General features: G+C 50.0%; 1 protein-coding gene across 1 annotated transcript in view; it reads left to right on the forward strand.

Annotated features, from left to right (window-relative positions):
• The window catches only part of Flt1 (fms related receptor tyrosine kinase 1), a 119,664-nt gene that overhangs the window by 64,189 nt on the left and 37,759 nt on the right, over positions 1–17,716 (forward strand). The window contains exons 11-13 of the mRNA XM_006979624.4: positions 2,925–3,056; positions 12,166–12,272; positions 16,880–17,012. Coding sequence (XP_006979686.2) covers positions 2,925–3,056; positions 12,166–12,272; positions 16,880–17,012 — 372 coding nt within the window. The remainder of the gene's footprint in view (positions 1–2,924; positions 3,057–12,165; positions 12,273–16,879; positions 17,013–17,716) is intronic.

A 17,716-nucleotide genomic window follows, 5' to 3' on the forward strand; every position in this document is an offset into this window, starting at 1 on the left:
TGACGGCCATCCCCTGTTCCACTTTCCCACTCCCAGATACTCCGCACCCCAGTTGTCCACACCACTGACTTAGAAGCCAGCCTGCTCTTCATGGCCTGTTCGCACACACCACACCCCAATCCCTAAGCAAGCTGCTTCGTTCTCCGGACAAAAACCCCAAAGTCCCCTCCCACCTGTGGCACTGGCTCGCTGGCTCCAGCCTTTCCGGAGAAGACTCCCCAAACCAGACCCCCACTTTCCATGTCTGCCAGCTGCCCGTGCCATCCAGCGACTAGTGTCTTCTGTTTCGTTTTTTTTCTTGTGATGCCGCGGAGGGGATCTAGAACCCCGCTTGTTTAAGGGAAGCACCCTGGCCTAGCTCCCTCCCCAGCTCGTCCTACAGTGGGTTGTTTGGGCTTAGGGTGGTTTTGCTGAGTTGCTTGCTTGTGTTTCTGAAACAAGGCCATGTAGTGCAGGATGGCCTCAAGCTCACCATGTAGCTGAGGCTAACCTTCAATTCCTAATCTTCCTGTCTCTACCTCTCACGAGTAAGGGTTACAGGAGTGTGCCACCGCACTCAGCTCTTCGGTATATTTAGTTATTTATTATTTTGTATGTATGTATGTGTATTATTTTTATTTTTTTATTATTTTTTTTAATGTATGAGTGTATCCAGAAGAGGCCGTGGGATCTCCTGGAACCGGAGTTACAGGCAGTTGTGAGCTGCCTGCTATGGGTATTGAGAATGGAACCCAGGCCCTCTAGAAGGGCAACAAGTGCTCTTAACTGCTGGGCCATCTCTCCAGCCCTCTCCAGTGGTTTCTGAGCGGTGGAGAACACAACAAATCTTAAATGCTTATGATGCATGGGGGCAGGTGAGGCAGGATCTGGGCACTGACCATTTCTCTCTTCTGCCTGCTTACTGCACACTAGTCACGGGTCTTCTTCCTTCTCTCCTCCTCCTCTTTTTTAGACTTATTTATGTTTATGGGTGGTTGCCTGCATGTATGCACATGCATCATGTGCATGCCTGGCACCCACAGAGGTCAGAAGAAGGCATAGACTCCCCTGTGTTGTTGATGGTTGTGAGCCACCATGTGGGCGCTGGGAACCGAACCTGGGTCCTCTGCCAGAACAACAGGTGCTCTTCTTAAGCACTGGGCCATCTCAGCCCCTTGTGTCTTACACAGGCTCATTCCTGGCCCAGGGTCTACACATCTGCTGCTCACTCTGCTTAGAACGCTCTTTCCACCGCTGTAGGGATGCTTCCTTCTGGCAGGTCTCTGCTCAGAGGCCACCTCCCAGAAGAGCTGTCCCTGAAGGCCTTAGATGGCCCTGTCCGCACCAGCCTCCTCTGCCTCTCCTTCCCCTACCCTCTCAGTCAGCCCGCCTGCTCCATGGGCTTTATTGTAAACTTGAATGTGAAGCCTCTAAGCAAGGATGTGACTGGTCGGCCTGTTATGGTCTCACCAGTCTCTAGAAGCCGCTGGTACATAAAAGAGGCTCTCCTATGAGTGAAGAAATCACTTTTGAAAAAGTCCATTTTTGAAAAAGATTAAAGGGGCAGCGGACTGCTCAGTGGTCGCGTGTTTGTGTAAATCTCTGGGTTTAATTGGGAAGGGAGACAGAGAAAAGACTAATAAAACAATGTGTAGGGGTATGAGGGCTGGGGTTTACCTGTTCGTTCTATCTATCTATCTATCTATCTATCTATCTATCTATCTATCTATCCATCATCTATCATCTGTTTATCCTCTATCATCTATCTATCATCTATCATCCATCTATCTATTATTCATCTATCATCTACCTATCATCTATCATCTGTCTATCATCTATCTGTCATCTATCTATCTATCTATCTATCTATCTATCTATCTATCTATCCATCATCTATCATCTGTTTATCCTCTATCATCTATCTATCAGTCTATCATCTATCATCCATCTATCTATTATCCATCAATCATCTACCTATCATCTATCATTTATCTATCATCTGTGTCTATCTATCTGTCTATCTATCTATCTATCTATCTATCTATCTATCTATCATCTATCTATCTATCATCTCATTTGTACGTATTCATGCGCGGTCAGGACCAGCCCTCAGGACATGTTCACGTCTACCTCTTGTCTCCTACCCTCCTTTCACACCTCACCCCTGACAGTCCTTCAGACTGTGGCTCGAGGGCCACCTCCTTCCTCTCCATGCAGCCTTCCTGAGATGCTTGCACTCTTGTGGGCTGTCTGTTCCCCAGACGTGGACTGACAGGAGATTAATACCAAGTAAATACCCGGTGACAGTGCTTGGTGTAGATGTCTGTGTCTCAAAGCCTTCCAGGGGGTCTGGAAATTCATGGGAGAACTTCCATCACTACCCCAGTCTGGGTAGTACTGAATATTAAGTACTTACATCTACTGAGCACTCACTACCACGAAACACATGGACTGAGTGGGAACTGCTTTCATTTTATATCAAGACTGGGGAAATAAAACATAGACAGAGTAAGTGATTTGCCTATGGTGCTAAGGTGGGGATTCAAACAGAGCTAAGCCCAAGCTCGTCACCTCCATGCTGTGCCACCACATGATAGGCACATGACAAAGGACCCTAGTCCACAAATGTGCTGGGTCAAGCTGCTCGGTCTTGGTCAGATAGCCTAATACTGGGTCTCCGTTTTCTCTGTGTGAGGGGACAGGACAGCACCTTCTGAGTGTTTGGAAGCATCAAGCTGTGGCGTGGGTGCTGTGGCGCTTGGCTCCCGGCAGGCGTGGGGCAGATGCTGGTTAGCCCAGCCTGGAGTGGGGGAATGCCCCGCTCTGGAGTTAAGGGAAGCTCGGAACATCTTCTGGAAGCCGAGGATAGGAAGGCACCAGGCTTCCTGCGGGCTGTTTGTGTTTGTCCTCCAGACCTGCTAATCTAAACATCTCTCGCTCCCCAGGAATTATTTTAGGACCGGGAAACAGCACGCTGTTTATTGAAAGAGTCACCGAAGAGGATGAAGGTGTCTATAGGTGCAGGGCGGCCAACCAGAAGGGAGCCGTGGAAAGCGCAGCCTACCTCACGGTGCAAGGTAAACAGCTGGCAGATCCGACACCTGTTTCCCTGTTGGCTTAACCTCCCACCTCCTGGTCTCCTCCGGCAGCCCAGTGGGTCCTTTCCTGCCTGTTCTGGACACTGCGGACACTCTGTCTGCAGGCAGAGGCTGGCTGTCCTCGGGAGCCCCAGGCCAGCATTCTCAGCAGGGGAAGTACTTCCAGGAAGAAGGGATCCTGGTGTGCTCCCGACACTGCGGGCAGTGTGACTCACAATGCCCCAAGGGGTCCACATCTGTGAGAAATAAGGCCGGGAAGAAAGGAAATGGGGGGAAGGGGAGGGGCACCCATTGAAATTGTTCATCCCCACCCCACCCCCTTTTCTGAGTCCTAGAAATTAGACGTGAGTTACTTTTTCCTCAGCTGGTTTTTAACATGAGGAGACACAAAAAATTCTCAGACGCAAGGCACACTGAATGGCTCACACCTCAGAGACAGCCCTAGGCGCTTCCTGGGCCCCAGACAGTTTGTCACAGAGCAAAGCATAAAGTAGCTGGGTCCTGCTCTGACTACAGCCATGTGGCTTCCGTTCGGAAGACAGTCTCAACCCAGGCTTCAGTTCTCCCATGCTAAGCACCATCCCAACCCTAGCGTTTACAGCGTCGGAGCATTGCATGCGCATGTGCGCCTCTTCGAGCTCACCATCGATGGCATCCTGAGATTCGACGTGAGAAGGTGGGATTTGTTCGGTAGCCGGTCCACAGTGCTCAGCAGTGTATATGAGAGCGTGTGGGTGCTTCTGGGGACAAGCCAAGAAGGAAGAAAGGCTGAAACTATCCTACCACAAATCCTTACTTCCAAAACGAGGGCGATATTCCCCAAACAGCCTGAGGAATGGTCGTACGTCTCCCAAATCCTCCTTGTTTTACTATCGTCTTCCAACTCTGCCACACATCAAGAGAAACTAACAGCCCACTTTCTCGAAGGTCTGCTCCTCTGTCTTTGGCGTGGACCTCAGGTATCACCACTGCAGCCTTTCCAGCAGGCCAGGGAAAAGCAGAAAAAAGGAGACGCACCTCAGCCTGGCTTGAGTTTGGAAGCCCCCAGAGGCAGGAAGCCGTAACTTGACTCTGGGTTACTCTCAGTCAGGCAGGGACAGCCCTGATGAAGAAAGTTCCCTTTCTTCTGAAAGTCACCTCAGCCCACCACACGCTGGCTTTGCCTTGCTGAGTACCTGTCCCCATGTTCACTAGTGGGTAATACGGTCAGCGTGGGGATTGCGAGAGACCCTGATGTGAAGTCAGAGTGTGCATGCCAGTTGTAAATCTTCCCTCTTTTGCCAGGATAGCCCGGACTTCTCAGGAGCCAGGTCACTTGGCCTTGGCTTTACAGCATCTGTGACCCCAGCATTCACCGGTGACAGCTTTCCAAAGCCCCACCGATGGTGAGGTTTTGGGGATGCAGGCGTCAGCTCCATATAAGGATAGAATTTGAAATAGAGAGCAGTTTGCAAGTTGACAGTGCATACATCTCAGAGAAGCCCACACATATGAGTTAGGGCCAGTTTCTTGAAGTACTCTGGGCTCCCTGAATTAATGTGGCCATGTGATGCTGTTCAGAGCAGTTGACCACGGTTATCTGCAGCTCACTTGATAACTGAAATTGGATTCTCGCCCTTGAACGCATGACTCATGTCACTGAGGGACACTGAAGCATCCCTGAGCTTCAGACGTGGTTTCCTGGTATACTCCTGCCTTGTCCAGTTGAGTTTAGGAAATCTGGGCACATGGGTTGTGTCTGTGGCTATGTTTAACAGATTTTTAAAGAGGTTCAGGAATCCGTCAGGAAGGAAACGGTCTGCTCATTTTATTTCCTTTAAAAAAGGAGTCTTATACTCAGAGATAAAACAATGTGTTATTTTTGTATCTGAAAAGGATAAATGGACTGTGGAGTCAAAGTGGCTTCTTTAAATAATCCCCGGTTTTGTTTGGTTTGGACGGGACCTTGGGCATATGTGGAGCCCCCCACCCCCACCCCCAGGAAAGGTGTCCAGTGTCAAGACCACAGTAAAAGTGTCAGCAATCCAGATCATTTCTGAAATGAACATATTTGGCCCATTTATATCCAAAGACCCAACTGAGCTCTGGCGCTTCTCCTTGAGGCTGATGACTATGCTCCGCACAAGAACTTGTCTGACAACAGACCTGGGCATCACTGTACGTTAACGGTATTGGGAATGACACAGGACAGAGAAGCTCTGAGAATGACTGCCATTAGAGGCTTCTGCTGAAGATGACGAGATAGCTTGAGAGAAGACACAAAGAGGTCAGAGCTGGATGCTGGCCACGGCATCCCAGATAGAGTTCGCCACGGCATCTGCACACTCACATCTGCTCGAGAAAGGACCCATGCCGTGAGAAGCCTGCACCACAGTCCCTAATTAGATCCCGAGGCTTAAGAATAAAAACAGCTCAAAACAAACCTAGCACGTTTCTCTGTGTTCTACACTGTAGTCAGTGTCCTCCTGCTCCCCACCAGGTCCTGTGACCTGCAGCCTGCCCTCCCCTCCCCCACACCTGTCCTCCTGAATGCTAAACTAACCTGGCCCTTCATGTTTCTCCTCTCATAGATGCTGGCAATTTTCAGGGGTGTCCCAAGTAACAAACCATGCTCAGAATAGACGAATTACCTGTTCCTAATTGCACATGGGAGCTTAAGGGCCCTAAATACCCGCCCCCCCCCCGCCTCTCTCTCTCTCTCTCTCTCTTGTAAACTTTCAACTCCAAACTATAGGATAAACCTCACCTTAGCAGAGAATTTAAAAAATGGTACTAAAGTTCAGTTAAGGTGAATTAAGATCTTTGTAGATAGTTCTTAATATAAATGAATAATATAAATAAAATAAATTTTGTAGAAGCAAAATAATTAGACTTCAAACATAGCCATCTCGTTTCTTCCCATGAAGACCAGGGAATAAGAATCTACACAAGGTATCCCCGACATAGATGGTAGCTTCATTAACTGGTGTTAGGCCCTGGGAAGACTTTGGCCTATCAATTATACCTTGTCTTGTCAAGCACATGATACACTGTGTTAAGCAAGCATATATACACTAGTCTACTTAGTTTTTTTATTATTATGTTTATGGGTGTTTCATCTACTTGTACAAATGTGCATCATATGCCTGCAATGCTTGCAGAGGCCAGAAGAGGGCATCCGAGACCCTGGAATTGGAGGTGCAGAGGGTTGTGAGTCAACAAGTAGGTGCTGGGAATCGAACCCAGGTCCTCTAGAAGAGCAGCCAGTGTTCTTAACCACCGAACCATCCTTCCATCCCCTTGCCCCACTCTTTGCTTAAATTTTGCAGCAATCCTGTGAGAAAGTCCGGTTGTTGAAAATAAGACTCTAGTTAGGACCCAGAGAGAGGTCAAATAATATCCCAGGGCCAGCAGGCCAGGCTTCAGTGAGGGAGCTGGGAATGCTTGAGTCCCTCTTCCTGCTGTGCCTCATGTCACATGGTGAGTGGGAGCCGTCTCAGCAGCGGGGTGTCTCTGTTTCAGGAGCTGAGTCACTTGTGGGGGGACCTCCTCTGTCCTGGTATTTCCGTTCCTGCCGTACAAAGTGGGAGTGTGAATTGCGGCTGACTCGCCTTTCTAGGGCTGGTACAGGATGAGGAGACTGTGTCGTGATAAACTCTGAAGTGTCAGCTATTATTGGTGTTGGTTCATGTGGTCCTCTATTCCAGCAGAGCTGTCAGCCTTACATATGTGAGTCACCCAGATGGCGTCCCAGACCACAGCATTCCTGTTTGCCTTGAGGACTAGCTTGTTGTGATAAAAACGAATTACCAAGAAAAATGTTACAAACTGCAATTTTAATTGTTTGTTTTTTTAATTACTCTCAAAAAGTTACTTCGAATTTAATTCAAATATAGTAGATCTACACATCACAGTCCTGAAGAAAAGATCCAAATTGGTCTCTACAGATTCTTAAAAAGCATCAAAAACCGTTACAAAGATCTACAGGCCAGTTGTACTATTCCAGTAAGTGACAGGGAAGCCATGTCGAACTTGAGGCAGATGACGGCACTTGTGTTGAGCTTGATAGAATGTGGCCTAATCTTTCCTCATATATGTATAGGTCTTTACTGACTTTCTCTGGGCCTGAGGTAAAAACACAAAGGGAACATATTTCTGCTACATTATTTGTGACTTCAAATTAATAGTAAACTTCAAAATAACAGTAGATGCTAGATCACCTAACCCACACTGTGGGCTCAGGTACAGCCTTATGAGAAGGTGGTTACTCTAAAAGATGCCAGGCAATTGTGCTAAAATCTGGTTTGTTTTAGGCAGAAAAGGCAAGCTATGATGCGTGGAGTGTGCCTGACAGAAAAGAAGTAAAGCAAAACCAAATCAAACCCAACTGTCTTGCACTTAAGGTCCAAAAAGTGATGAGGGAAAATAAAATTTTATTTATTTATTTTTATTTTACTAAATGTGTGTGTGTGCCCATGTTTTACCTGCGTGTACATCTGTGTACTGTGTGTGTTCCTGGTGCCTGAGGAGGCCAGAAGAGGGTGTCGGATCCCTTGGAACTGGAGTCACAGATGATTGTGAGCTGTGGTGCTGGGAATTGAACCTGGGTCTTCTGCAAGAGCAACAAGTGCTCTTAACTCCTGAGCCATCTCTCCAGCCCATAAAACCATACTTAAAGGTTTAAAGGGGTTGAGAGAAGGGGAGAGAGAGATGGAGGAAAGTTTCAAACCATACTTAACAGCAGTTTGCACATTATCTTTAATTTTTAAAAGAAACCGAGGCTTTGGTCTGCCACATAGCTGCTCACTGGCTCACACAAGGCATCTTCCCAATTCCTGATGGCACACTCCCCCCCGACCCCCACCCCCAGGTGTAGTTGAAAGTTTTCTCTGGTCCTGCCCGGCCATGCGGTCTGGACCTCAAACCTCTCCCACCCACCATCCTACAGCCACTTATAAAATAATCACTCAGAGGCTTAATATTATTTACACACTGTATGGCCTATGGAAGGCCTCTTGCTAGCTAGCTCTTATATCTTCAATTAGTCTATTTCTATTAATCCGTGTTTTGCCACATGTTCCATGGCTTTCCCAGTCTGCTGGCATGTTGCTCCTTGGGCGGCAGACTGGCATCTCTCTGCCTCTGCCTTTCTTCTTCCTGTCTCTCTCTTGGATTTCCTGCCTGACTATGACCTGACTCACCATAGGCCAATCATAGCAACACATCGTCACGGTGTACAGAAAGACATCCCACAGCACCCGGGGCCGGGTAGACTCTGGGGCCAAATCTCTCTGGTGATGTCCTTCTTGGAACTCACCTGTTATTGTATTCTTTGAGCTGACTGCCGGCTCTGCGGCCTGAGCTGCCCCTCACAGAACCACGTGCCGGGCCAGTGTGTGGATGCCTAGCTACGATGAAAACATCCGAACCTTCTCTTCTCTGAGGTTGGCCTACCCAGCTGAAGCCTACCCTGGTAACTGTCCGGCAAAAGTGGGCTGCCAGTGTGTGCAGCCCAGACTGTGCACAAAGAGCTGCCGTCACCACCAGAAAGGATCAAGACACCATGCAATGAAGACTCTTGACAAGATCTACCACCCCTCAGCATCCAGCCTAGCTGCTAAGTGGTACCCGGAGGGATGACAGGAAGCCCGGGAAGACAACCACGTTTGTCTGTGCAAGAGAGTGGGAATGGACAGCAAGGGGCACCATTATCAAATACTCTTGGTCACCTTCTCATCAACATCCCGAGGAAAAACAGCCATGGACTGCATCCTTGTACACACATTTGAGGGGACTGATGTTCCTGAGACCAGCACTCACTCCTAACACAGATCAAGTCTCATCCACTTTGCCTCTGGCCCTGAGCAACTAGGCTGTTTTGTGTACTGAACTAATTGCCTGTCACCAGCCAGGTGAAGCTGGGTTTAGCCAGGCTAGTGTGTAGGGAAAGCACCCAAGAGGTTCATCAGCCTGCCAGCCAAAGCCTGTCCTGGCAGCCCTTTAGGAGAGAGAGAGACAGAACTATCAGATGAGACCACAGATGCCACGGTGTGTGTGGTAAAGGGCTAAGATGAATACTAGCCAGCAGTGAGAACTACTGTTAGAGCATAATGATCATCCTTCTTAAACGTATTCTAGTGAGTTGGTCCTTAAATATGTGTTTACACACAACTAGTCCCATTGACAGGAACTTTGCTTGAGTAAGGACTATGGAATTAGACTTGGGGGCCAGCTTCCTGTCCCACGGAATGTGGCGGGAACGTTCCCCCAGACAGAGAGGGCCACTGGCTTCACATTCCATTACAGGAGTGTGTGCAAAGCCCCTGTGAGAAGACAGTGACTTCAGCAACTGCGGCCGTCGGCGGCCACTGCAGGCTGCCTTCAGAAGGGTCCAGTCTTACCAGAGAACTTATCTGCAGCATAAGCCAGTGTGGTGTGCTCGTGCGTGCGTGCGTGCGTGCGTGCGTGCGCAGTTGAAGAAATCCATACTCACAGGAACTTTGTCTTGCAGTTTTTCCACTCTGAGGATGTATAGTGAGACTGAAGGACAAAAGGAGATATAAGACCTAAGCATTTAAATTTTTTAATTAATTTTTAAAATTGGGAGCGAGGCTGGAGAGCCGGCTCAGCAGTTGAGAGCACTGGCTGCTCTTGCAGAGGACCTGGTTCGGTTCCCAGCACCCACATGACACATGGTGGCTCACAACCATCTGTAACTGCAGTTCCAGAGGGTCCGGTGCCCTCTTCTGGTCTCCGCAGATGCTGGCACATATGCATACATGCGGGCAAAATACCCATGACATAAAATAAAAGTAAACCAATCTTAAAAAAAAAAAAAAAAAAAAAAAAAAAAAGGCAGTGTTAGGCCCAGAAGCCAGGGCCTTCTCAGGCCAAGCACATACCTCCACTGAGCTACAGGGCCAGCTCACCATTTGAATTTTTATCCTCACAGTCATAGAGGGCACACGTCGGCACCCGCTGAGACAGACAAATGGCAGGATTGAATCTATGGCCTGGAAAGGAGTGGAGGGCACTGGAGACAGGCAGGGCTGGGTAGATGAGAACTGAGGAGGTCCCCCAGGCAGTGATAACGGGGTGAGAGAGACAGTAACACCTTCACAAGCAGAAGGCAGAGCAGGTAGGACAGAGAACATTCCCTCTCTGAAGCGATTAACAGGCTCTCGTAAAGGCTCAGAAGACAGGAGAGGAGGAGAAAGGGACGATCCCCTTAGACGCGGTGGTTGAGCACAGGACTCGGATCAGCTGGGTTAAAACCACAGCCCCACCACTCACAGGCAAGAGGCGTCATCTCTCAGCACCCTCAACTTCCTCACTCAAGAATGGGGAGATGCAGCTCAGAGGATTGGCGGGGGTCTTGATCTTCAGAGGAGTCCCCAGAACAGAAGGCTCTCAGCAGCTCCCACTCACAGGTTTCCGGAGTTGCACACTTGCCGTAACCCGTGCAGGACACCTTTGCCTGCAGCCTTGGCCTCAGGGCTTTCGTCACACAAATGCTCAGAGCCCGTGATGCTCTGGTCCCAGCCTGTGCCCCCTAGCATCCCGCCATCTACACCGTCACATGAGCATGTGGGCTTACATCGCCCTGCCACGCATGTGCACGGATCACGTGATCACGCAGCGTGAACGGATTACGTAGGGTAGGCTGTAAGGCCCTGGGATGACTAAGCATCTTGCCTGGCTACTGGACAGAGCACTGGCGGTCACGTAGCTGGGGGAGTGGCTAGGAGTTCCAATGGTTATTGCGGCACACGCCTATAACCTCCACTTGGGGGGGCGGGCAGGAAGGTCACAGTCATCCTTGGCGATGCACGTGAGTTTGAGGCCCGCTTGGCATGCGTGTGTGAGAGACCCTGTTTCACAGGATAGAAAATAAAGTCAGGCCAATGTGCCCGGACAGCTGGTTTGGCTCACGGGGATTCTTGAATGTTCCGACCCTCCGGCCCCCTACCGTTGCTGTAGCAGAACTTAGCTGAACTCAGACAAAGAACCCCACAGTGAGGTACTGGTGTTTGAAGCTGAGACACTGCTGTCTGGTATCCATGGGGCGGGTGTGAACACACCATACCTGTAAGCGACCAGCGACTGATCAGCAGACACACACACACACACACACCCCACACACCCCCGTCATGCCTAGGAAGAAGGAGTCTCACCCAGCCTTGGCCTAACTTCCTCTGTCAAATCACAGGAGAGGGTGCCTCTTCAGACCTCCCAGGGACTTACCCCCTGGAATCTTTAGGAGGGCCCCTGCTCGGCCCGGTGGGCTCTTCCCTTACTGAGTGTAAGCTGCTCACTTCGGGAGGCATCACTGGTCTCTCTCTGGGAGGACACTGCTCAGCTTTTGCAGTCTTTTTTTTTTTAAATAATTTATTTAAATTTACTTTTTGTACATTGGTGTGAAGGTGTCAGATCCCCTGGAACTGGAGTCACACAGACAAGTGTGAGCTGCCACGTGGGTGCTGGGAATTGAACCCCGGTCCTCTGGAAGAGCAGCCTGTGCTCTTATCCACAGAACCATCTCTCCAGCCCCCAACTTTTGCACTCTTAACCCTGGAAAGGATGTGACCGCGAAGGTCCTTGGTCTCCTCTTCCCTTTCAGCCGCTGCTGAGGTCAGAGCCCCAGACACAGGGGACAGGACTGGAGGTCATTCAGAGTGGCTGCCCCAGGAGAAGCAGGCAGGCAGTCGGACTGTCCTTGAGTTTTATTTTTATTTTCAATGTCAGCTTTGAAGAATTTTGTGAGTCCCAAAGGGGCCCTTTTATGTCTTTTTTTTTTTTTTCTTTAGAATTTCCTCTAAAACCAATCAGGGAGGTTTAACATATTCCATATTTAGCAATTTAATGATCTCCCCCCCCCCTGCCTTAATTTCCCTCCATCTTTACTTTCTCCTCTGATGTTTAATTAAGCATTTCTGAGAACACCATTTACAGAATTTCCAGAAGGTCCTCTAGGTGTGAGCTCGTGGCGTGCCTTAGAAGATAAGACCTGTGCTCTGGCAGATGCCAAGCTAGAGCGAGTGGAGGCGCCGGCGCCGCTGCGTCCGAGGGTTTCCTTGTACTAGCATCTTGGTGATTTTTCTGTCTCTAGGATCCTCAGACAAGTCAAACCTGGAGCTGATCACTCTCACGTGCACCTGCGTGGCTGCGACTCTCTTCTGGCTCCTTTTGACGCTCTTCATCCGGAAACTGAAACAGGTAAGAATGCAGAAGAAAAGATCACTAAGGCATGCAACCGCCTCCCTCCCCCCCCTCCTCCGTGTGAGCATGTCCATCCACGTCATCCTTGTTCGGCCTCACTTAGGCAGCCATACTGTTGAGCCATCATAGAGCTACTATGACGGGGTCCTCCTCCCTAAACTATGGGCCGCCAAGGAGTGCTGAGAGAAGGAGAATTAGCCTCTCCCAGGGATGACACCCTAGCTGCTTATCCATTACCCAGTGGTCAGTCCTGACATCATATACAGACAAGCAACACTAAACAGACTCAGCAGGTCATATTTGCTCAGGGAGTTCGAGGCCAGCCTGGCCCACAAAGTGAGTTCCAGGACAGCCAGGGAGACACAGAGAGACCCTGCCTCAACGCCCCTCCCCCTACAGAAAGGAAAGACGTCAAAGGGCAAGTGAAATGAAGACCCACGTCTGACCTGGCTCTGCTCTATTTCCCATGAGTCTGTGTGGTGCAGGGCGTGAGCCCCTGTGCCAGGCCCTCTGGGGACCTTGGAGAGCAGCCGCTACTGCGTGCAGTCTGGAAGGAGACTGTTTGGACTCCAGGGCACAGCCAAATGCCACCCTGTAACTCTGCATTAGGTCTAAGGTGTAAGGATAGCGGAGCAAACCTGGGCACCGTGGTGGCGCACGCCTGCAATCCCGGCACTCGGGAGGCAGAGGCAGGAGGATTGCAAGTTTGAGGCCAGCCTGGACAACTTAATGAGACCCTGCTTCAGAAAATGGAAGGGAGGGGGAGGGAGGGGGCTGGGGAGGGGAAGAGAAGGGAAGGAAGGGCATGGCTACTCCAAATGTGAAGAGGGGTGTAGACGACGGAGGAAACAGCGTTGGAGGGAGCAGGGGCTTCTAGGCACAGCCCACAGAGCAGCCGTGAGGAGCTAGGACGGCCGAGGCCAGGGCTGCAGAGGGCTGCTAAGTCCGGCTGGGCAGGACCTTGGAGGGAGGAGGCAATGCCAAGAAGCGGGTCTGCCAGGTGAAGGCTTCGGCAGCCGGCAGGGCAGGCAGAGGAGGAGGAGGAGGAGGAGGGGTGCTAAGTGAGGTGTGGTCAGAAGAAGCTGCTACTCCAGTTGGGGAGGGGGTGGGGCGTGTTTTTTCTCGTCTTGAAGACCAGATCCAGCGAGAGTCGACCCCCAGGCATGTAGGAAATGCAGTAAAGTGGTGTAAGGAAGAAGCCTGCGACCCGCTGGAGGGGTAAGAGTTGAGAGATCTTCAGGAGGGAGTAGCAACTGGACTTAAGGAAGCCTGGGTTTCTGCTTTTTCGTTCTTTCTTTTTTTTTCTTTTTTTTTTTTGTTTGTTTGTTTGTTTGTTTGTTTTTGTTTTGGAGGGTTTTGTTTTGTTTTTGAAACAGGGTTTCACTGTGTAGCACTGTGAACTCACTACATAGACCAGGCTGGCCTCGAACTCACATAGGTACTGCTGCCTCTCTGCCTCCCCAGTGCTGGGAGTAAAGGCGTTCGCCGCCGCCGCCGCTGCCGCCACCACCCAATGGTTTCTGCATTTTCCTAGACATTCTCCTTCATGGTTGTCCCAGGTCTTGTGAGAAACACCTTGTACAGGGTCTCCGTTCGTCCTATCAAAATGTCAGAGAGGGAGATGTATTATTATTCCCATTTGAATGAGGGAAACTGAGGTTCCCTGAGGTGAAGACATGGGTCCAGATGTCACGACAGGAGTCGAGTTTTGAGCACGGGCTGTCTGACCTCTGACTGATACTCACAATCTTAAGGCACGCATGCTTGGCAGTTGGAATGGGAGAGGTGGCAGGCAGCAGCCTTCCATGTCCACAAAGGACATCAGGCCTTGGGCGCATGGAATCTGTGGTTTTAAGACCTGATGAGGCCACTGCTTTAGAAGCAAACAATAGTTTTGATATTTCTGTGTCATGTCTGTCCCCGTCCGTGCCCCCCCCCACCCCCCAGCCAAGGCCCGAAACCAGGGCCTTGCGCTTGCTAAATCCCCAACCCCAAACAATAGGTTTTCAAGGAGAGAACACATCTCCTGGGGGAATACTTGCAAAAAAGCATACTTGCTGAATCTGGGGTGGAGAACAAAACTGGAGTAGCCCAAGGGACGGACACGGAAGGAGAAAAGAAAGCTAAGGGAAAACAGTGCTAAGGTAGACTCGGAAGAGTGTAAACCGGAAGGAGGGACCAGAAACAAACGCTCTACCCTGCCCCCTTCTCCTCCCCTCGCTGAGCAACAGCCATCTTACTCAGCAAGCCCTTGCGGGGTAAGGATGGAAAGATCTAGAACAGATAGGTTTAAGAGGGCTCCTACACTGCCAAGACTCCAGAAGGTAGGAGTTGGTGGGAGGGGGCAAGAGACTGTCTAGAATTGGGCTGGAGGAGGCAAAGGTGAACACGGAGTCTAAATCAGATGCATGTCCGCGCGGTTCCTCTAACCACAGTGCTAATTCCTCATTGATAAAGAATGGATCTTATCTCCTCGCCCCCGCCCGGTAGAGCCAGTGTTGACCAATGGCCAACGTGTACTGATGCTTGCCAGAAGCCAGGTCCTGTTCTAACCGGTTGGTCAATCATTTGATATCCATAGCAACCCTCTCAGACAAGTACAATTACAACCCCCATTTCACCGATAAGCAGAACTAGGTTTGGGCGAGTTAAGCCGCTTCCCCGGGAGATCCAGGCTCCGGTCCAGGCAGCTGGTCCTCCCTGCCAAGGGTCAATTAAAAGGACGAATACCTGTCACCTCGTACTCTGCCAACATACTGCCCTCACAGGTCTGTGCGGTGTTCACAGGAGCCACAGGCGACAAGCTCTTCCTTCCCCGCCCCGTTCTCTTGTCCCATTCCACATCCTTGACACCTCCCCGTCCTGCAGAAACCCAAGGTGTCCCCTGCTGGGTTCCAGCTGTCCCCTGCTTCTGCGTGGTTGCCTTGGTGACATTCAAAGTGAAAGAGTTAGTCATCGGAATGACACCAGCAGCTTCTCCCCTGAGCACCCGGCACCTGTAATAGCCTGGCACCCACCCGGGGTGCTGCCCCTTATCTTTTGACTTTTATGGGAGGCTGAGCAAACTCTCTGCCCTGCGGTCTTTGTCCCACATTCTAATGATAATTTTTGTAAGGAGAATGATTGCAAGCGAGTGATGGATGGGGTGAGTGGTGACGGCCTGGGGCAGGGTGAACGAGGGCTGAGAATGAATGAGTGGGTGTGAAGTGGTCCGTATGGAAAGGCAGTCTTCCCCCCTTCGTGCTTCCTCTTGGCTAGGGGAAGAAAAAAAACTGCAAAAAGAGGGGGCCAATCTCATTTCAACAAAGTTTATGTGACTTTGAGGCAAGGGTTGTATGGGAAACTCACCCTTCCTGTCCCACCCAAGTCTGCCCACAGAAACTCAGTCATCAGCCCTGGAAATGTGTCCACGAATAGGAAATGAACCGGCTGATGGGCTGTAGCTGTCCATCTGCTCCTCTGGGATCCGCCACCATGGTTACTCTCTGGGTCTGACTTGATTTCCAAGAAGTCAAGTTCGCAGTACACACTTGTGTTATGAATGTGACATCTGAGCAATGCCTAAGGAACTCAAGATGTGTCTGCATTTACTCCTCAGCCTTTGAAATTGCCAGCCTCTGTTTCTGAGGCTAGAAAGGACTTCGCAGGGCTGGAGAGATGGCTCCGTGGTAAAGAGCACTGGCTGCTCTTCCAGAGGACCTGGGTTCATTCCCAGCACCCACATTACGGCTCACAAACATGTGTAGCTCCAGTTCTAAAGGATCTGTTGCCCTCTTCTGGCCTCCATGGGTACCAGTCAGGCATGGTGCTCTTACATACATCCAGGCAAAATTCTCAAACACATAAAAATATATAAACCTTTAAAAAAAAAAAAAAAAAAGGTGCAGAGCAGCCCTGGAAAGCTTTCAATCATTGTTTAGAATTGTATTAAATGCTCTTCATTTTTTAAAAGAAAAGCTCTCATATGATTGGTTCAGAACATGACGCGTACATAAGGCCAGTGGGGGTCTGGGGCACATTTATTCCTGATAAGACGCTGCTGTTACTGTGGAAATGTCGTGAGAGAAAAGTAAGGAGCTGGAGTCTCCTGGAAACGGCACACGCCAGGGTGTGTGTCTCACTCATCGCCCCAGTGCTGTGAAGAGACACCATGACTAAGGCAACGTTTAAAAGAAAGCATTTCGTTGGGGCCTGCTTAACAGTGTCAGCGGGTGAGGCCATGGTCATCGGGGTGGTGAGCGTGGTGGGGCTGGAGAGCAGCTGAGCGCACGCAGGACCCACAAAGTTACATGCAGAGAAACGGGGACGTAACTGGACTTGGTCTGGCCTTGGCCTGGGCTTTCGAAACCTCAAAGCCACCCCCAGTGACACACCTCCTCCCACAAAGCCGCACCTCGTCCATCCCAAACAGTCCACCCAACTGGGAACCAAATATTCAAATATTTGGTTTGGAGGCCATGCGCATCCAGACCACCACAGTGTGTATATAGGAAGACCCTCTGCACTTGGCCGGATGATGCAGAGTATTGTAGAATGGAAAACTGGGGTTTTAATGTTGTTTGTTTTCTTCTTAGTGACTTTTGGGGGGTCTCTCTATTCCTCAGTCTTCTTCTGAAGTAAAAACGGACTACCTGTCAATCATAATGGACCCAGATGAAGTCCCCCTGGATGAACAGTGTGATCGGCTGCCCTATGATGCCAACAAGTGGGAGTTTGCCCGGGAAAGACTTAAGCTAGGTAAGGTATTTTGTCTGGCGGATTCACAAGCCTATCACAACAACCCATTCCATGCAAAACACTTGCCTTGAGAACAGCAACAGAAAGCTGAACTTCACCGTCCACCCTCCAGCTGGGGTCATGGACCAGAGGGCCTGTGAGCTGTCGCTGAGACAACAGAACAAGGCAACACGAAGCACCCTTGTGTTCACTCGGCAGTTACTAAGCACTGGCACCCTGTGTCATTCGGTACTTACTAAGCACTGGCACCCTGTGTCATTCGGTACTTACTAAGCACTGGTATCCCTGTGTCATTCAGTACTTACTAAGCACTGGCACCCTGTGTCATTCGGTACTTACTAAGCACTGGCACCCTGTGTTATTCAGTACTTACTAAGCACTGGTACCCTGTGTCATTTGGTACTTACTAAGCACTGGCACCCTGTGTCATTCGGTACTTACTAAGCACCGGGTCTGAGCAGCAGGTGCCAGCATAAGCCCTAGAGATGCCAAGATGCTTGAGTCTCTTCCCGCCAAGTTTAGTCTCCAGCTCGTAGGTAAATGCAGGAGGAGGGGAGGGAGTCCATGGCTTACACCCAGGCACTCTTTGTTTGTTTGCTTATTATTTGTTTTGTTTTTTGGGGTTTTTTTTGTTTGTTTGTTTTTTCGAGACAGGGTTTCTCTGTGTAGTTTTGGTGCCTGTCCTAGATCTTGCTCTGTAGACC

Source organism: Peromyscus maniculatus, chromosome 23 (genome assembly GCF_049852395.1).
Source record: "Peromyscus maniculatus bairdii isolate BWxNUB_F1_BW_parent chromosome 23, HU_Pman_BW_mat_3.1, whole genome shotgun sequence".
NCBI lineage: Eukaryota > Metazoa > Chordata > Mammalia > Rodentia > Cricetidae > Peromyscus > Peromyscus maniculatus.